This window comes from Geotrypetes seraphini, chromosome 1 (genome assembly GCF_902459505.1).
Source record: "Geotrypetes seraphini chromosome 1, aGeoSer1.1, whole genome shotgun sequence".
Taxonomy (NCBI): Eukaryota; Metazoa; Chordata; class Amphibia; order Gymnophiona; family Dermophiidae; genus Geotrypetes; species Geotrypetes seraphini.
In genome coordinates, this window is record NC_047084.1 from 59,695,228 (window position 1) to 59,716,905 (window position 21,678).

Below are 21,678 nucleotides of genomic sequence, written 5' to 3' on the forward strand. Positions count from 1 at the left end.
ACATTTACAGTCCAATGTGTGAAGGACCATTTCCCCAGGATGAGAATGAGGCTTTGGAAAGAAAACAAGTAGTACAATGGATTGAATAAGGTGAAATTCTGTGACTACTTTTGGTACAATCGGTGCGGCAGGGTGTCTCAGGGTGGGTGACTTCAGCAAGGACGCATGCCCTGAAGGAGAGAACCCCTGTGGATATGGAGAACAAATGCAGCAGGTTGAAGGCACGCAACCCGGACGAAGTCTAGAACACAACATCTTTGCTCTGTGGAAAACGAAGAACTGAGGTACCGCACACATACGTGGAAAGGCACGCACACATGCGCGGTGTGGGCAGTTGTGAAGCTTCTTAAAGCTTAAAGTGACAGTTCACTTTTAAAACTGTCCGTACCGGGCTCCGTGGATGACATCACCCACATGGGGAAGAGAAGGATGCTGCCTGCTTATCCTGGGATAATTGTGGATACTGGTGTATTTTATCAGCACAGTAGGAATGTGGAGTCAATTAAGTCATCAGACTAAATGGTTCCATTTCAAATAATCAGATTCAAAATACAAACAAGTATGTTTTTCATAAGCACAGGCTCTTTGTTTGCCAAGGAGATATGTTAATTCTAACAGTAGAGCCTTATCCTAAATTCCAGCACATATAGCACAGTTACTTACCATAACATGTGTTATGCAGGGACAGCAGGCAGCTATTCTCACATATGGGTGACGTCATCCGACGGAGCCCAGATGTGGACGCCTCACAAGCAGACTTGCTTGAAGAAACTCAAAGTTTCGAGTCGCCCACACCGCGCATGGGCGAGTGCCTTCCCGCCCAGCACAGGGCACATCTCCTCAGTTCAGATAGCTAGCAGAGAAGCCAACCAGGGGAGGTGGGTGGGTTGTGAGAATAACTGCCTGCTGTCCCTGGATAACACCTGTCACGGTAAGCAACTGTGCTTTATCCCAGGGCAAACAGGCAGGTATTCTCACATATGGGTGACCTCCAAGCTAACCAGATGGGATGGTGGGGGTGCTGCCAATTTAGAAGCATAAATTTTGTAATACTGTTTGGCCAAACTGTCCATCCCATCTGGAGAAAGTATCCAGACTAAACTAAACTCAGACAATAGTGAGAAGTGAAGGTATGAACTGAGGACCAAGTAGCAGCCTTACAAATTTCCTCAATAGGTATAGATCTGAGGAAAGCTACTGAAGCTGCCATTGCTCTGACTTTATGGGCTGTGACTTTACTGTGAAGGGGTAATCCAGCCTGGGCATAGTAGAATGAGATACAAGCCGTCATCCAGTTGGAGATGGTACGCTTAGAAATAGGATGTCCCAACTTATTTGAATCAAAGGAGACAAAAAGTTGAAGAGCAGTTCTGTGTGGTTTGGTGCGTTCCAAGAAGAAGGCCAAAGCACGTTTACAGTCCAGAGTATGAAGAGCTGATTCTCCAGGGTGAGAATGAGGCCTTGGAAAAAACACTGAAAGTACGATGGATTGGTTGAGATGAAATTCTGAGACCACTTTAGGTAGGAATTTCGGATGAGTACGAAGAACCACCTTGTCATGATAGAACACAGTGAATGGTGGATCAGTAACTAAAGCTTGCAGCTCACTGACTCATCGAGCAGAAGTGAGGGCAATAAGAAGCACAACTTTCCAAGTGAGATACTTTAGATGAGCCTTATCAATTGGTTCAAATGGAGGCTTCATGAGTTGAGTAAGGACAACACTGAAGGTCCCAAACCACAGGAGGCGGTTTGAGAGGAGGTTTGACATTGAAAAGTCCTTTCATGAATCTGGAAACCACTGGATGAGCAGAGAGGGGTTTCCCTTCAATAGGCTGATGAAAAGCCGCAATTGTACTGAGATGGACTCAGATAGATGTAGACTTGAGGACAGAATTAGATAAGTGCAAAAGATAGTCCAAAAGAGAAGATAAGGAGGAATGCTGAGGCTCCTTATGATGAGAAAAACACCATGTAGAAAATCTAGTCCATTTTTGGAGATAGCATTGTCTAGTTGTAAGCTTTCTAGAAGCTTCTAAAATGTCTCTTACAGATTGAGAAAACTGAAGAGAGGTTATGTTGAAAGATACCAGGCTGTCAGGTGTAGAGACTTCAGGTTGGGATGAAGCAGAGATCCTTGACTCTGTGTAAGCAGAGAAGGATAAACTGGTAGAAGGTATGGCTCCCTGCTGCTGAGTTGAAGTAGAAGGGAGTACCATGGTTGTCTCAGCCACCGAGGAGCAATTAGAATCATGGTGGCATGATCGTTCTTCAATTTGACCAGTCTTGAGAATGAGAGGGAATAGAGGAAATGCGTAGAGGAAAAGAATTGTCCATTCCAGAAGAAAAGCATCTGCCTCGAGGCAGTGAGGAAAGTATATCCTGGAGCAGAACTGAGGCAGTTTGTAGTTGTGGGGAGCTGTGAAGAGGTCTATCTGTGGTGTTACCCACTGTGAAAAAATGTGATGAAGAGGCAAGAAATGGAGAGTCCATTCATGAGGTTGCAGGAGACGATTCAAGTTGTCCGCTAAGCAATTCTTTGCCCCTTGAATGTAGACAGCTTTGAGGAAGGTATTGTGGCGGATTGCCCAGTCCCAAACCTCCAGAGCTTCTTGACAAAGGGAGGCAGACCCTGTCCCTCTCTGTTTGTTGACATAATACATTGCGACTTGGTTGTCCGTGCGAATGAGGACTACTGTGTCGTGAAGGAGATGTTGAAAAGCATGGAGAGCTTTGAGGATCACTCTGAGTTCCAACTGATTGATATAACACTGACAATCCGTACTAGTCCAGAGGCCTTGAGTACAGAGACCATCGAGATGAGCGCCCCAAGCGTAGGTCGAAGATTCTGTCGTAAGGATCTTCTGATGAGGGGGCGGTTGAAAAAGCAAGCCTCTGGAAAGATTGGAAGAGAGCATCCATCAACGGAGAGACTGCTTCAAAGAAGGAGTGACTGTGATGTGTCGAGAAAGAGGAACGCAAACCTATGTCCATTGAGATGCCAGGGTCCACTGAGGAATTCTGAGGTGAAGTCTGGCAAAAGGAGCCACGTGTACTGTGGAGGCCATGTGACCCAGAAGTACCATCATGTGTCTCGCTGAGATGGAAGAGCGAGAAGACACTGTGTGACAGAGTTGAAGAAGAGCTTCCAGACGTTGTTGCGGAAGAAATGCTCTGAGTTGGACAGTGTCCAGAACAGCTCCAATGAATTGTAGATTCTGTGAGGGCTAAAGCTGAGATTTGGGAAAGTTGATTTCGAATCCCAAACTTTGTAGGAACTAGGTAGTCTGTTGGGTCGCAACAATAACCCCTTGAGATGTGGAATCTTTGATGAGCCAGTCGTCGAGGTAAGGGAATACCTGAAGACCATGATTCCTTAGAGCTGCCGCTACCACTACCAAGTACTTGGTGAACACTCTGGGAGACGCGGCCAGGCCGAAGGGCAGAACTCTGTATTGATAATGCAGATTCCCCACCCAAAATCTGAGGTATTGATGGGAGGCCGGATGAGTGGGAATACGAGTGTAGGCTTCCTTGAGATCCAGAGAGCATAACTAGTCGTTCTGCTTGAGAAGGGGATAAAGAGATGCCAGGGACAACATTCAAAACTTTTCTTTGACTAGAAATTTGTTGAGAGCCCTGAGATCCAGAATGGGTCGCAGATCGCCCATCTTTTTCGGAACAAGGAAGTAACGGGAGTAAAAAACCCTGTTCTGTTGTTCCAAGGGAACTGGTTCGATGGCATGGAGATGAAGCAGAGCTTGAGCTTCCTGAATAAAAAGGGCGGTCTGGGATGGATTGGAAGGACACTCTCTTGGAGGAAGCTCTGGTGGAACCTGAGTGAAATGGAGAGAGTATCCTTCCCTGATGATGGTAAGTACCCAGAGGTCGGATTAACGTCCATCGGTGGTAGAAATGATGGAGACGACCTCCTATAGGGGGAAAAAGAGACAGAGACAGAACGCTGGAGATTATGCTCTGTTATAAACAGTCAAAAAGGCTGAGAAGCCTTAGGTGCAGCAGAAGGTTGGGATTTCTGTTGCTTCAGAGATTGCTGTTTTTTCAGAGGAGGGCGAGTATGAGGAGCCGGCTTTGGAGCAAAACACCTTTGATAGATAACAGCAGGACGCGCAGGCTTGGCAGGAGCTGGCTTTGGTTTAGGTCTGACGATTGAGGCAAATGATTTTTCATGGTCAGATAATTTCTTGGTGGCTGCCTCGATGGATTCATCAAAGAGGTCGTTGCCTTGACAAGAAAGGTTAGCTAAGAGGCCTTGAAGGTTAGAGTCCATGTCAATGGTACGAAGCCAGGCAAGACGACGCATAGCCACAGAGCAAGCAGCCGCTCGGGCAGATAACTCAAAGGCATCATAAGATGTTTGGAGGAGATGGAGACGTAACTGAGAGAAAGAAGCAATGACTTCTTGAAACTCAAAATGCATGTGGTTATCCATATAAGCCAAAAACTTTGGTAGACGAGAAAGAAGAAATTCAAAATAAGTCATAAAATAAAAATTATAATTGAGGACTTTAGAGGACATCATAGCATCCTGGTAGATGTGACGTCCAAATTTGTCCATAGTTTTCCCCTCCCTTCCAGGTGGAACTGTGGCATAGACCTTGGAAGAATGGGATCTCTTCAAGGAGGATTTAACAAGCAGGGATTGATGAGATAACTGTGAGTTATCAAACCCTTTGCGATGCACAGTTTTATACCTCGAATCCAATTTTCCTGGAACTGCTGGTATGGAAAAAGGAGTTTCCATGCATCGAGCAAAAGTCTGATTCAAAAGCTTATGAAGTGGAAGCTTGAGACACTCTGCCGGAGGTTGAGGAAGATGCATGGCTTCTAGATATTCCTTAGAATATTTGGAGCCAGTATCCAATTGTACATCCAAATCTACAGCCATCTGTCGCAGGAAAGATGAGAAAGATAGCTGATTTTCCAATGCTTTGCCTCGAGAAGGACTCGAGGACATTGAGGCAGCCTGTGTCAAAGAAGAAGCTTCAGCATGGAAAAAAGTATCAAAGAAGCCTGGTGACTTGGACGAGGCAATCGAGACCGGAATATCCTCAAGGTCCGGCATCGGAGACCTTGAATAAGGAGTCGGTGGTCTGGTCGAGGTTGGAGTAGATCAAGGCTTCGAGGAAGATGGTTTATCCTGAGAAGAACGATGCCTGGAAGAATGCCTCGATGAAGGCCTCGAATGGTGGTGAGAACTGTGTCTGGAACCAGATCTCGAGGATCGAAGAGATTTAGCATCGGAGACGTAAGCAGCCAATGCCGATGTATGAATAGGACTAGAGGCTATAGATCGAAGCTCCAGAGGCTTGGTGGAGGAACCTCAATGCACTCTCAAAGTCTCTGCTCCTTGTTTAGAGTGTAAGGATTCTCGTCGATGCACTCGCAAAGAATCTGTTCCTTGCTTTTCGTGCTTGGATGGCAGACCAGATACTCGCAGAGACTCTGCTCCCTGCAAAGAGTGTGGAAGCTCAGACTGGGGCAAAGGAAGCGGCTCAACCTCGCGGGAGTCTGCTGAATGCCCAGGCTGGATAAGAGGAAGCAGTTTGGGTCCCATGTTAGTAAGGAACTGAATAAACTGCTTCTCTAACATGGTCTGGAAAGAAGCCGGCAAGGATGGATCCGCGTCTGAAACCAGACCACCTGTCTTGGCTGGAGGTTCCTTCGAGGTAGTGTGAGTGTGCTTCAACTTAGTCACTTTAATCACCATCAGTGGAACCGACTGCTGAGCTATCTGACCTGAGGAAACAGGGGAAGATACAGCAGATGACGTCGAAACAAGAGCCGCTGCAAACGACGAAGGTCTGATGAGGCTCGAGGTGGAAGCAGTAGGCGTAAAAGGAGCTTCAATGGAAGTCGTGGTCGAAGACGCCTTCGAAGTCAAGGGATCAGTAGGAGACTCCATCTCAAAAAGCTTGTCCACCAGAATGCAACAAGGTTTGAAAGCACGAGGCAAGACAGGCACGACTTAGGATGATGTTTCGGCCCAAGGCACTTGAGGCAGCATCTGTGAGGGTCCGTGAGAGAGATTGCGCGCTGACACTTGCTACACCTCTTAAAGCCTGTAGCAGGCCGGGACATAGGCGGAAAAATAGCCGCCGCAAAGTCGAAGCTCGCAGGCTGCGGCCGAGCGGCCCATCCCGGAAAATGAATGGAAGAAAACAAAATTATTATTTTTAACTAAAATAAAAGAAACAAAATGAAAACAGCGATTCGTGAATAAAGACACCAACCGCGGTTGAGAGAAGGCAAAAAGTGAACAAAGTTAAACGCAGAGAGTCAAAGACGGATTTCTCGACTCCGCGGAAAACTGAGAACTGAGGCGACACGCCCTGTGCTGGGCGGGAAGGCACTCGCGCATGTGCGCGACTCGAAACTTCGTCGAGTTTCTTCAAGCAAGTCTGCTTGTGAGGCGTCCGCATCCGGGCTCCATCGGATGACGTCACCCATATGTGAGAATACCTGCCTGCTTGTCCTGGGATAAACCATAAAACATCTGGATTAGATTTGGCAGGTATTCTACTTATCATATTTTTCAAGTACAGCAATATATACACACACACATATATACATACATACACAGTGTTCTCCCCAGGGCCTTTCAGCTGGGCGCTCCGCCCAGCTAATTTAGATGAGCACCCAGCTGTAATCTCGATCCTGCTGCTGCTGCCACCTTCTGCTCAACATTTTTAAAAAAACCTTCTCACCGGCTTGGAGATTTACAGGGCTGACTCGGCACAGCCTGAATCACAGGAGCCTGACTTTTTTTTTTTTAGTTTTTAACACCAGCAAGCGACTTGAACCCATGCTCCGGGGCTCTAACATGTGCATGCCGCTTCCCTCCGAAACCGGAAGTCACGTCCCGAGGGGGGAAGAGAAGGGAAGTCAGCATGCACACGCCCTGGAGCATGGGTTCGCTATAGGAGACAGGTCAGCTTACAACTTGCTCTTGCTTGCTTCGAGCTTTCCTCGCTGCCGGGTCCTGCCTACTTTCTGTTTCTGAAAGTAGGCAGGACCCGGCAACAAGGAAGGCCCGAAGCAAGCAAGAGCAGCAATTGTAAGCTTCCCTCCGTTGCTGACTTATGGAAGATAGGTCAGCGCTGGAAGGAAGCTTACAACTTGTCTTAGTCCAGCCCTGCACAACATGCGACCCAAAATGGATTTCATTGTGGCCCGCACCCGATATGGCTCTCACTCCGCTCTCCTTTGAAGATCAGCTCAGGAGGCAAGATTTAGCCCGAGATCAGATGAACATTAAATGGCATTTGAAGGCATCTGAGCAGATTGAGGAGAACATGTCCTGTTTTTCCTTGCCTAAAAATACCACCTTGTCTAATGTAATCTCTGATCAGATCCTTAAGAGTGATGCAACTATGTATGCTGGACAGTCTCCTCCAATAAACAGAGCTTTAAAGCCTGCAGCCATACAGAACCAGATGGTCAAAGGGCTCTGAAGTGTAATATTGCCAAGGGATCTGTCTCACAAGTTTCTGCTGCTGGCAGATGTAAACACAGCACAAGAAATAGAGACTTGTGACATTCTGTGTGGAAAGCTGATGCATAATGAATTTACTATTAATCTAATCTAATCTAATCCTTAGGTTTGTATACCGCATCATCTCCACGTTCGTAGAGCTCGACGCGGTTTACAGTAGGAGAAATAGGAAGGAACTACAACAGAGGGTTAGAGGTAGAAGTGTAATAGTGCCATGTAATAGTGCCAAAGCAGTCTGCTGGACCAGACTACAGTACAGTGATATGGAGAATGTGGAAGAATTATTCAGTGTTCAAGATCAACATGATCTCCTCACAGAAGAAAGACGGAGAGAAAGAAAGAGGCCTGGACCAAAGGGGAAAGACTGGAGGCAGATACTGGAGAAGGGGGAGAGAAGGGAAGGAGATAGAGATGTCAGGCCATGGGGTGGAGTGGGAAGGAAGGAAAGGAGAAGAGAGAGATGCCAGAGCATAGAGGAGGGGTGGAGACAAAAAATGGAGAGGGGTTGAAGCTGAAATAAATCATGTACAAAGGAGAGAAAGGGCACAGGATATAGAGTTTATTGAAGGGACATAGAAAGAGGGAAGATACCATATGGAACAGAGAGAAGGCAGACACTGGATGGAAAAGGCAGAAAGGGTGGACAGTGGATGCAAGGGGCAGAGATAGGGCGGACAGTAGATGGAAAGGGTAGAGAGAGGGCAGAGGCTAGGTGGAAGGGGCAAAGAGAGAGGACAGATGTTGCATGGAAGGGAGTGAGGACAAATGCTGAATAGAAAGAAGAGAGAGAAGATGACTAAAGCAGAAACGACAAAAGGTAGAAAAAAATATTTTTGTTGCTTTACGTAGAATCAAGTAGTATTGTAACTGTATTGATTAAACTTTATCAATAGGAAATGGAAATAAGGCAATTTTGGGGGGGGAATAAACCTCTTTCCTCAGGTCAGGACAGGATACCATAACAGCTGTATACTGTACTGTCTTGAAGAAAGATTTGGCCTCTGAAAGCTAATTGAAAAATGGATTAGTCCAATAATATGGTATTTTCATATTTCTCATTATTTTATTTCTATTTGTTAATTTGTAAAGTGGTGACTTATGTAGAAGTTTTTTTCAAATTTACATCTACTGTCTTTATACTTTGCACAGTATTAGGAGACATGTGTCACTGTTTCTGTGGTGTTGCATTGTATGCAGAGTCTGGTTTCTTGGTTCAGTTTAACTTTTGTCTACATATTTCTATTTTTAGTTTGTGATTATTCCATATTGGGCGAGGGTGTATCTGTGTTCTGTGTGTATGAAAAGGACATGGCTTTCTGTTAGCATCGACTACAGGATCAATTGACTATGTAGGATCTGGTTTGTTTAGTTTCACAATGCATGTGTTGGTGTTCTAGTGCTCACTGCAGTGTTTAAGATGCTGCCTTTTCCTAGATGCACCCTTATTGTGTGACTCATGGATTATTACTAAACATATATTTTTTTATATAGAGGAGGGGGTTGTTAAAAAAATGATTAGCATTGGCTGTCATATATACTAGGTATACCACTGGATTTAATGACCCTATTCTAACTTTACTGTTGACGTAGGTGTTGTCCCCCCCAACACACAGACACACACATTATAAAGAATTAAATTAAAGTTGTATTATCATCAAGCAGCTTTCAAATGACATTATAAGCAAATAAAAATAAAATATTTTTAATACATTGCTAATTATTACCTGCATCTTTACCTATACTGTTTTGCCCTAGCTCTTACTTTGCACTATAGCAAAATAAAAAAGAAGCAGATAAAGATCAATCACACAGGTGCCCTTCAAGGCTCAGTAACACCTCTCCATAAATTATGTGGAAGAGGTCTGGAAGTGGGGATAGCATCTATTTCATATCCTCAGTGAGACCTCAGGAAGGAACCTAGTGATCAAAACATTATTAGAGGTGTTGTACAGCCATTTCTTGTATGACTGGATGAACTATATTTATCTTTTTTTTTTAGTTGTTTAAATTCATGCAGAAATAAATGGTTAGATTGAACCTAATGACTTCATTAACGCATTTCCCTTTTTAAACCTCTATACCATTAGTAAAAATATTCTGGCACAAGTGTCAAACCTTAAAAAAGGAAGTCATATCGAGCATAGGAAAATAATAATAATTAACTAATAAAAATAGTATCCATTTAATTTTCCCCACTACCAAATTTCCCCGCCCCACCCGGCTACTTTTTCATGCCACCCGGCTGGAAAAAATTTCTGGGGAGAACACTGCATACATACATACACAAACAGCATCTATAGGTGATTATTTTTCTACATTAATTCACATCCAGACAAAAAAGCAAAAGAACATTTCTCTACCGGCCCAAATTAGTTTTTTGACAGCAAAAACTGCTAAACTGGAGGAACATGAAGCAAAAATCAACCAGAGTAAGAAAATATACAGTTTCCTGTTATTGATTGATCAACATATGGTTTTCAAAATTGCATACCTTAGCTGGAGGCACTTTTCCAGCAGCTGTGATCTGACCAGTGAAAAAACGACCAAAGTTATTCGCTGCCAGGACTACAGCCTTGTATCTGTCAATGAGAAAGAAACCAGGAAATTATGCACTGTGAAACCAAGTATTGCATTGGCAACAATGTAAACCAGGCATAGGCAATTCTGTCCTTGAGAGCTGGAGCCAGGTCAGGTTTTCAGGATATCCACAATGAATATGTATGAGATGGATTTGCATGCACTGCCTCCTTGAGATGCAAATCTCTCTCATGCATATTTATTGTAGATATCCTGAAAACCTGACCTGGCTCCGGCTCTCGAGGACCGGAATTGCCTATCCCTGATGTAAACCATACAGATTATTTCATTTCATTAACTGTACATTCTCTCATGAAGCTTTACACAAAGATGAAAAAATTATACCTTACCTGATAATTCTATTTCCTTTAGACCCAGCAGATGAATCCAGAGACTAGTGGGTTGTGTTCATCTACCAGCAGGTGCAACTAGAGAGGAGCAAGAAGCACTCTGTCATATTGGATGGGATGTTTCCTTGTGAACCGGTATGTCTCTTACCAAAGCAAATGAAACCCAACATTCTTCTTCCACACACCAACACTGAATCGCTGTGAAATGTAAAACCATCAGACCTAACAAACTAAAACAGAATAGCCTTACTGGGTACTGACAGAAATCCTCTAAAGTTGAACAGGGTAGAACCCTGGAATCATCTGCTGCATCTAAAGGAAAGAAAATTATCAGGTAAGATATAATTTTTCTTTCCTTAGCACCAGCAGCAGATGAATCCAGAGACTAGCGAGATGAAGCAAAGCAGTCCTCAATAGAGTGGGAAACTGCTATATCCAACAGCGCTGCCACATCCAGGTAATAATGTTTCAGAAAAGTATGAATCGATGACCAAATCGCTGCCCTACAGATTTCCTCAATGGATTAGATTGTCTTGTGAGCCCACTGGGACAGACAGGGAAAAACACTTGAGTACCTAAATAAACTCATGTAAACCGTTCTGAGAGAACGGTATAGAAAATTGAATAAATAGCATCTCCCCCTTCTCCTAGGCCACATAAGAACATAAGAATTGCCGCTGCTGGGTCAGACTAGTGGTCCATCATGCCCAGCAGTCCGTTCACGCGGCAGCCCTCTGGTCAAACACCAGAGCCCTGGGACTAGCCCTACCTGCGTGTGTTCCGGTTCAGCAGGAACTTATCTAACTTTGTCTTGAATCCCTGGAGTGTGCTTTCCCTAATGACAGACTCCGGAAGAGCGTTCCAGTTTTCTACCACTCTCTGGGTGAAGAAGAACTTCCTTATGTTCGAACGGAATCTATCCCCTTTCAATTTTAGAGAGTTCCCTCTCATTCTCCCTACCTTGGAGAGGGTGAATAACCTGTCTTTATCTACAAAGTCTATTCCCTTCAGTACCTTGAATGTTTCGATCATGTCCCCTCTCAATCTCCTCTGTTCAAGGGAGAAGAGGCCGAGTTTCTCTAATCTTTCGCAGTACAGCAGCTCCTCCAGCCCCTTAACCATTTTAGTCGCTCTTCTCTGGAACCTTTCGAATAGTACCGTGTCTTTCTTCATGTACGGCGACCAGTGCTGGGCACAATAACTCTAGGTGAGGGCGCACCATGGCCCGGTACAGCAGCATGACAACCCTCTCCGACCTGTTCGTGATCCCCTTCTTTATCATTCCTAGCATTCTGTTCACCCTTTTTGCTGCTGCCGCACATTGCGCGGACAGTTCATCGACTTGTCGATCAGAACTCCCAAGTCTCTTTCCTAGGAGGTCTCTCCAAGTACCGCCCCAGACATCCTGTATTCGTGCATGAGATTTTTGTTACCAACATGCATCACTTTACACTTATCCACGTTGAATCCTCATCTGCCATGTTGATGCCCATTCCTCGAGCCTGATTATGTCACGTTGCAGATCTTCGCAATCCCCCTGTGTCTTCACTACTCTGAAAAACTTTGTATCGTCCGCAAATTTAATCACCTCACTCGTCGTACCTTATTCATTAGGGCTATCTCGAAAACCTGACTGGCTGGTGGTCTTCCACGACAGAGTTTGGGAACACTGCATTAGGTGAAGTACCGAAGCAATGCCAGACATATCAAGTGAGTTTCCCTTACTTCCTATGGGGAAACTCGTTTTGATATACAAGCAATTTGGTTTACGAGCATGCTTCTGGAACGAATTATACTCGTAAACCAAGGTTCAACCCTCCTCCACGATAGCTTCTCTTTTCCCGACCTCCCCCAATCTCCCTCCCTCCTCTATCAAGTTCGATTAAATTTGTTATATAGCTGATAAATTGCTGTAAATCTGCTGTCAACGCGGATCCTAATCTAACTGATGTAAACCGCCTAGAATTCGCTGGGTATGGCGGTATATAAGAATAAAATTATTATTATTATTATTATTACTTATAATGATTCTAGGACATACGCAGCTCTGTACATTAGAACATTCAAGACATGTGCCCTGCTCAGAAGAGCTTACAATTTACTAACTGGAATTATCCTGCATATTTGGCAAGTCAAGAAAGGAGACCACAAGATGAGGTAATGCTGCCTTTAAAAAACAGCAAGGTTTCTGGATTGTAAAGCAAATTAGACTAGAATCTGTACGACTACAACTGAACTGCATTTTGTTTGCCTCTTGAAACCCTGTTGTATGGAATTGGTCATGAAAGTTAAGAGATCCCAAGGAAAGGTCCTAATCTAATTTGTGAACAGTTTTTTCTGGAAACCAACAATACTGGCATCTATACCACAACTTAGACATTGTCACTCTGTGAATCTAGAGCATGGTCACCACATGCGAGTGTATACCGGTAAATAAAATGATTACAAATATAAAAAATTGCTATACTAAATCAGATCAAATGATGATCAAGCCCAGTAGCCTGTTTCTAACAATGGCCAATACAGGCATTTCTTCTAAAAGTATATTTCTATATTAAGTATATTGTTATGTGCGTGCATCTAGATACACACACTCAGATCTACCTTTTACATACATTACAAAACTGTGTTACTGTTTAAACATGACAGAATATTATTATAATGCCATACCCTGCAATGTTTGCCATAGAGCTAAGGGCATCGTATCCTTGAGCAATAGTGACTCGTGGAACCTGGTCCATAGCCAAGATGGTCATCTTTTTCTCACCAAGCTTCTTCAGCAGGTCTGGGTTCTGAGCTGGGTAAATAAAACTGATCAGTGTAGATGAGGGCTTGAATAGATCTGCCTCATGTATTCCCAGGACAGGGTTCAACATGGGAGCTCTCACCTAAAAGAGAACAGACAAGAAAAATATCAGAATAGGACACAATCTGTACAAATACAAAATGAGATTATTTTAAATAACTCAAAATAAAATTAAGAAAATAAATACCTATCATGATGATACTGTTAGGTGTTTTTGTGTGAACTGCTTAAGAAAAATAAATAATGTCTGGCAAATTTCAGTCTGTCTGACCTTCTACAGTCTCCCTTTTACAAGTCAAGTTACCTTACAGGAATATCTTCCTTTAAGTCTATAAGAAATAAAGTTGCAATGTGGTTTGATGTTATTAATACAATGCTGATTTTGTTTAACTGAATCTTGGTTAATTGATGAAGATACTGTAATTTAAAATTATGACCCACAGGTTATAGGATTTTTTTTCTCAAGTACGTAATAAAAGGGGGATGGGTTGTGATACTACATAAATTATTCTATTTGTAAGAAAAGAAGTTCCTATTTTGTTAGGGATAGAAGTTTTAGTTTTGATATCTTCAACATTAAATCTGGTTGTATTTTAGGCCCTTTTTTACTAAGCCGTGGGACCTGGGGCGCTAAATGCTCCAACACTCATAGGAATTCTCTGAAAGTCAGAGCATTTAGCACCCCACGCCACGATAGAAAACTCTACCACAGCTTAGTAAAAGGGGGGGGAGTAAGCTATTAATTTCTCAAGTGTGAAACTGCTGTTAAATTTGAATTTAAATCCACACAACAGTGATTGGGGGGAATTTAACCTTCATGTTGGTGAAAGTAACTCTGATACAGTTGTTGATGATTTTCTTTTTGCTCTAGATTCTCTCTCAACCTAGAGGTAGAAGACAAAGACATATTTTAGACCTTGTCTTTGTTGATAGAGAAGGCTCCCAGGAAGTAGGATTATTATTCATGATACTAAGTCTGTTCCCTGGTCTGATCATTTTCTGATTGAATTTACCATGGACTTTAGATACATAAAGATATTACCTGTAGATAAAAGACCAACTGTTTATGAAGGGGTGTGGTTCATATGATATAGATGAAAGAGTTTTATGTTCAAAATTTGATGAGAAATGGTTTGATGGTGGAAGAGGCAGTTGATTGTTAGAACCATGTTATTATTACTGAATCAAGTAGCCTCTTTAATGCAGTTCATCGTCAAACGTCACCATTTAGCTCCAAAGATCACTGATGAATTGTTCAGTCTTGTGAACTTTTTGCAGTCATTTTGAGGCTTGCAAAGCTTGATACAAAGAAATCTGGGCTAAGTGAGGGTTTATCGAGTCAGGAATTTGCTAATGGATTTATTAATAAAGAATTTGAATTAGTACCTTTACCACAAGGCAACTTGTGTTTCAAGTCATGATCAATGCTGGACTCGATTTCAGAACCCTTCTATAGAACAGATTAAAGATATTATGACAGGAGCAATTAAGTCTAATTTAACTTTGGATCACTGTCATTTTTCTGTGGTTAAACCAGTAAAAAAGGTTTCTTTCCCACCACTGTTAGAGTTTACATGTAAATCACTGCACAAAGATTATTTACCAGATGCCTTGAAATTAGCTGTGGTGAGGTCTTTAAGATAAGAGTCTGTCATTAGATCCTCTGAAGGTAAATTATAGACCAATTTCATCATTGCCGCTTTTAGTTAAGTTATCAAGAAAATCATACACGAGCAACTAAAATGGTCAAAACTACTCAATAGCCACTACAATCAAAATTTTAGCGTTACAGATCGCTCGTTATCTTTTAATGACCATACTGATCTGCTGATTAAAAAATGCTTTTCAGCATTATGGAAACTAAAAACATTTGATTAAATGTCTTTTAGGTTACAGGTTCAGTCAATTTTGTCCATATTGGACTACTGTAATATTGTTTATCTGGGATCTCATTAAAAAAATTCTTAATAGACTCAGAATAATACAGAATATAGCAATTCGTCTGATTTTTGGTCTTTAAAAACATGATCATGTAAGCCCTTATTATTTAAAGCTCCATTGGTTGCCATCTGAGGCTAGAGTTTTGTTTAAATTTGGCTGTATCTGTTTTAAAAGTTTTATTTGGATTGACTCCAACCTACCTCTCTTCCCACTTTCAATTTTTTAATTCAAATAAGAATGCATGAAAAACTTACTGGTTTACATTTCCATCGGTAAAAGTATGTCATTATAAGAGATTCTTAGGAAAAACTTTTGCATTTCAAGCTAGTGCAATGAATTCATTGGAATGTGCTTATTCCCCAAGCTCAGTCTTATTATTTATTTAGAAAAATTCTTAAAACTTATCTGTTTGATAAATGTGATTTAATTGCCATTTTGTATTTTCTGAGAAATTTTGATATGCTTATAAGTAATTCACTGTTTGTGTAGTTTCTTCTTGCTGTAAACCGCCTTGAACTAATGGTTTGGCGGTATATAAGAATTATTATTATTAACAATAATGTAATGCATAATACATAAACTTGACAAGAAAGAGTAGACTAGAGTAGTTAGTTTCCAAAATGTTTAGCAAACAAGAAGGTTTTTAATTTAAATCTCACAAACTGTTGGTACTAGCAATTGACATGATGCTTCAGATCAAACAGATCTCTATGGAATATAGTAATGTAACTGGTCATGCAAATATTTCAAGCAGACTGGTAAAGATATTTTAGACATATCAGTTTGCTTTTACATTACACGATTCAGAAACACCTTTAATTTCTATATTAGTCTAATCTGGAACTTCCGAGTCACAGAATGTCTAAACAGATTCAAGGCGAGAAGATACAATTCTAGAGAGAGATAGGAATTGTTCAGTTTTTGAGTAGCTCAGAGGTAGTTAAAAGACTTGAGCTGGTAAGTTGCATAGTATAGGTACCGATGAGATAGGAGTTGGGTCCGATAGTTATTTGTTGGTGAAGTATATAATGTCGAAGAGGTAGGTCTTTAGCTTCTTACGAAACGTGAGGTAGTTTAGTTCAGATCTGATGGTTGTTGGGTTGTTCCATGCTTTTGCTCCAATGTGTGTGAACATGGTACTAAACATTTGTACTTGAGGTTTTTTTTATTGAGAGGAGGTTCAGCTGGGGCTTGTTGAGATTTCTGGGCAAAGAGGACTATGCCAAGGAGAATAGGTGAATAAGTAGTGTAGCCAAGCTTCCATTGAGTATGTGGAACATTGTGCAAGAAATTTTGAAATTTATTCAGGTTGGGACGGGTAGCAGTGTAGTTTGCAGTAGGTAGACGTTGAACCATATTTATTCAGCTTGAATATGAGTCTTATTGCTGTGTTTTGTATGAGCTGCAGTTTGCAGGCTAGGGTGGTGTTGATACTCACGTAGATGAATTTGCAGTAGTTTAGTTGTGATAGAATTAGTATCTGCACAAGCGGTGTGAAGGTTCATTGGTGGAAGTATGGTCTGATGAGTCTCAGTTATCTCATAGTAACGAAGGTTTTCTTCAAGAGGTTGGAGATTTCTAGTTCAAGGGATAATGTGGAGACCAATATGACCCCCAGCACTTTGTAGGATTTTTCTACTTCTATGGTGGTTCCTGATGGGAGGATGATGCTTGTCGGAGCTATCTATAGGGAAGTGTGAAACCAAAGAATTTTAGTTTTAGATGCATTTAATTTGAATTTGTTGATTGTGGCCCATGTTTTATCTTGCTGATGCTGTCAGAGATTTTTCAGATTGTTTCAGTCTGGTTGCTTGTTATTGGGATAAGAAGAAGGATGTCATCTGCATATGATAACATGCTGCCAAGAGCGCTCAAGAATAGATTGAATAGGATCAGGGAGAGGGGAAAGCCTTGGGGTACTCCACAGAAGGCCTTCCAGCTGTTGGAGAAGGCTTTGTGTTTCCTGAGATAGTCTCTCTTTCCAAGGAAATCTTTAAACCAATTTAGTGTGGTACCTGCGATTCCTATTTCTGAGAGTTTCATTAGAAGAACGTGGTGATCTACTGAGTCAAAGGCGGCAGAGATACCAAATTGGAGAAGAGTTGTTTGCTGGCCTTTGCTTTATTTGACTTTTTTGGACAGATTTAGGAGGAGTTCGGTGCTGGCTTGCGATCGGAATCCGTACTGAGACAGATGTAAACTGTAGTATTGTTCAATATAGGTAACGAGTTGTTTGCTTACATGGGTTTCCAGGAGCAATGGTCTGTAATTTGAGGGAGTGGGAAGATCTGCATTCTGTGATATTGATATTTAGGTGAGTGCTATTTTTCCCATTTCTGCAGAAGTTGACCCCGATCTAGAATGTTATTTAGGAATTTAATGATCCACATGATTATTGCTTCTGGTAAGGTTAAGAGGGACAGTTGTCTAGGGCACTGTTCTTCAACCGCCAGTCCGCAGAAAATTCCTGCCGGTCCACACAGGACCGGTGAGATCGACATCTGCAATTTCCTGCTGGTCCGTGCAGGGCCGACAAGATTGACAGCTGAAGTCCACGCAGGGCCGGAGAGATCATGGGAAGCCTCTGACAGTGGCTTTCTCCCCTCCCAGCAGCTCTCCTTACTTACCAGCGCAGCGATTCAGGAAGGCAGCCTTGGGGCTTTTGCTGAGTCGCAGACGCCTCTGATGATGCAACTTCCTCTTTCTCAGAGGCAGTGCAACCCAACAAAGAACCCGAGGCTGCCTTCCTGAATCGCTGCGCTGGTAAGTAAGGAGAGCTGCTGGGAGGGGAGAAAGTCACTGTTAGAGGCTGGGAAGCTGCTGGGCATGGAAAAAAAAGGGGGGACAGCTGCTACTGGACCTGGAGGGAGGGAGGAGAGATGCTGCTGGGAGGGGAAGAGGGAAAGGAGTCTGGGAAGCTGCTGGGCAAGAGAAAAAAAAGGGACAGCTGCTACTGGACCTGGAGGGAAAGATAAGGAGAGATGATGCTGGAAGGGGAGGAGGGAAAGGAGTCTGGGAAGCTGCTGGGCAAGGGAAAAAAAAGGGACAGCTGCTACTGGACCTGGAGGGAAAGATAAGGAGAGATGATGCTGGAAGGGGAGGAGGGAAAGGAGTCTGGGAAGCTGCTGGGCAAGGGAAAAAAAGGGACAGCTGCTACTGGACCTGGAGGAAGGAGAAGGAGAGATGCTGCTGAGAGGGGAGGAAGGAAAGGGGAGGGAAGAGAGTTACTGCTGGACAGGGGGAGGAGGGAAGGGAGAAGAAAAAAGGAAGGAAACAGCTGGCAGGCTGGCAGGGAGATTAGAGGAAGGGAAGGGGAGAGACAGGAATGAGATGGGAAGGGGGGTCAGCAGAGAAATTGAGGAAGGGACAAAGATGCTAGATCTAGTGTAGGAGAGATAAAAATGAAGAGAGCAGTGAAGCTGGAATGAATCATGTAAAAAGGAGAGAGGGGGCATAGGCTGGATGGAAAGGGGAGAGGGGCATAGAAAGAAGACAAATACCATATGGAAGGAGAAGAGGTCAAATAGTAGATGGAAGGGGCAGATGTTGGATTGAAGAGACAGAGAGGGCAGACGCTGGAAGGAAGAGAGTGAAAAGAAGATGAAAGCAGAAATCAGAGACAACAAAAGGTAGAAACAAATAATTTAATTTCTATTTTGTGATTAGAATATATCAGATTTGAAATATATATCCTCCTAGAGCTGGTGTTAGACATAACTGGGGACTGCAAAGTCCAGGCAGTGGCTTAGGGCTCTCTCTGACCAGGGGGGCAGTTGCCCTAGTTGCACTTCCCTAACCCTATTCTTGCTATGTGTGACTGCGGTATTCTGTTAGCATGATAGTTCTGTGTAGCATTCTGTAATAATTTGGCTTATTCAGTTTTCTTGATAGTAGAGGGGATATATGTGAAGGGGAGGGGAGACAGGGGTTTTGTTGATCCTTGCTCTGTATTATTTGTATTTATAAAATGACAATTGTACAGAATATTGTTTCTTTTTATACTTTTAATAAAATACATTCAATATAAAATCATAACTTAGGCTTCTGTGGATGGGATAAGATAATTTGCGAGGACCGAGCTCGTGGAGACGGGGCGGAAACGGGGTTTTTAAATTTCTGTCCTAGTAGTTTGCCGGTCCACAAAATAATTTTTTTTTTACGCCAGTCCATAGGTGTAAAAAGGTTGAAGAACACTGGTCTAGGGGACTGCTATGGGTAGATAGTTTTTGGAGTTTTTTTTGTTTTATAGCAGTTTATAGCAAGCAGTCTCAGAGGTCGATAAAGGTGTGAAGAAGTTCCATATTTGGTCAGCATTGCAGGGTTCCTCTGGGTTTTCATGCAAGGAGTGTATTAGTCTCATTTTTTTCTTCTTCAGTTTGGACTCATCCATTTAGCCAAATAAAAGTGGGATTTAAGTCTTGGTATTTAAGTTAGGAAACCCTTACTGTGCAGAGTCAACTCCAAGACATATTGCAGTATAAAATCCTTTCTTATTAATACTTTCTTGGAAAGAACTTCTTGTTGGATGGGGATGCACAGGAAAATCTAATAAGAGATTCAACTAAGGTAGAGGTTATACTTTCTTAGAAAGAAATTCCTGTCCAACTTTATGGAGAATTACACTTACTCTAACCTTTTACCCAACCTTGGGTGGTGTTCGAATGGAAGCAATGGTTGGGGGAATGTCTGGGAGATGAGACTTGGAATACCATCTACCTATACACACACTTTTTTTTTTTTTACTCAAATATGAATGCTATTTGCTTACTGTATTAAGACTTTTGCAAAAGTTAACACCCTTTTCTCTAACTGACACAAATCGCTCTGGAGTTCCTCGCTATCCTTCTGCGATCTGATTGCCCGGCATAGCTTTGTGTCATCTGCAAACTTGATGATCTCACTGGATGTTCCTTCCTCTAGGTCATTGATGAAAATATTAAATTTGCCCAAGTATCGAGCCCTGGGGTACACCGCTAGTCACTTTCTCCCAGTCTGAGAAATTCCTATTTTTGCCAACTCTCTGCTTTCTGTTCTCCTGCCATTTGCTTATCCATCTTTGTATATCCCCCTCTATTCCATGGTTTTGTAGTTTCCTGAGAAGTCTTTCATGTGGAACCTTGTCGAACGCTTTCTGAAAGTCCAAGTATATTATGTCCACCGGTTCTCCACTATCAATTTGTTTGTTCACGGTCTCAAAAAATTGAAGTAAATTCGTCAAACATGATTTCCCTTTCCTGAAACCATGTTGACTGGCTCTCATCAGGTCGTGTGTATCCAAGTGCCAGACTATGCTATCTTTAATCAGTGCTTCAACCATCTTTCCAGGGACAGACGTAAGACTCACAGGTGTGTAGTTGCCCGGTTCTCCTCTTGATCCTTTTTTGAAAATTGGCGTGACATTCGCTATCTTCCAGTCATCCGGTATCTGTCCAGTTCTAATTGACAGGTTGGCAAGTTTTTGCAGTAGTTCTCTGATTTCAACCTTCAATTCTTTTAAGACTCTCAGGTGAATTCCATCCGGTCCAGGGGTTTTGTCACTTTTAAGTTTGTCGATCTGGTAGTATATCTGGTCCAAGTCTACTTCTACTGTGGTGAGGCTGTCTTCTATTACTCCTTTGAAGACTTCCACTGCTTCTAGCATTGTTGTGGTGTCCTCCTTCGTAAAGACAGACACAAAGAAGGAATTTAGTCTGTCTGCAATTTGTTTGTCTTCCTTGATGTCCCTTATTTCTGTTTTGTGTAACTTTTTAATACAGGCACCAAGTGTCTCATAGATGCAATTATTTTCATCTGCTTGTCTTCCCAGAATCTTCTACTGCATATATTTCATCTGTCCCCTGTGCCTACAATTTTCTCATATCTGTATCGCAGAATGTTATTTCTTCTGTGCCCATCAACTCATCTCTGCATCCATTAAAAGAAGTCCTTGCACACTTACTCATGCCAAACATCTAAGTCTCCACCCTATGTTAATTATCTTTCCTGTACTTTTTGGATTTCTTAATGGCTAACTTCAGCATGTCTATCTTTTTGCCTTTCCCTTTGACTTGGAAGGCTTCCAACTAGCTTGTCATTGATTTTATCCTTATCCAGTGCCCTCCTGGACCCAGTGCACTTCAGTGAAACATGATATATACATGTCAGCAAAAATACAAAGACATGCAATATAGGCTTAAAATTAGGCACCAAACCTACAATAAAAATGATTATAAATACTTTTAAAAGAGAGGATACCTAGAGACAGACTAAATCAATCCTCCTCAATCAGACACAGAAGAACACATTCACTGTTCTATTACCCACCATCCAAAGTCAAACGAAAAAACTTTATGACAACCTAATAGCCTCCAAAGCAGCTAAGTTGGACAAACAACTCACCACTCTGTTATCTTCATCCACAGATTACAAAACCTTCAAGAAAGAAATTAAAACCATACTCTTCAAAAAACACGTTAAACCTATCCAGCACAACAATCCTAACCCAACAT

At 42.3% G+C, this 21,678-nt stretch overlaps 1 protein-coding gene across 3 annotated transcripts in view; it reads right to left on the reverse strand.

Annotated features, from left to right (window-relative positions):
• Window positions 1–21,678, reverse strand: part of NNT (nicotinamide nucleotide transhydrogenase) — a 265,149-nt gene that overhangs the window by 197,397 nt on the left and 46,074 nt on the right. For 2 of the 3 annotated variants that reach the window (XM_033931703.1, XM_033931721.1), the window contains exons 3-4: window positions 13,114–13,331; window positions 10,008–10,095 (exon numbers count right to left, since the gene is read on the reverse strand). In XM_033931703.1, the coding sequence (XP_033787594.1) occupies window positions 10,008–10,095; window positions 13,114–13,319 (294 nt within the window). In that variant the 5' untranslated portion in view covers window positions 13,320–13,331. Of the gene's footprint in view, window positions 1–10,007; window positions 10,096–13,113; window positions 13,332–21,568; window positions 21,589–21,678 lie in introns of those variants that run through there. The other variant, XM_033931712.1, reaches the window with a different exon arrangement.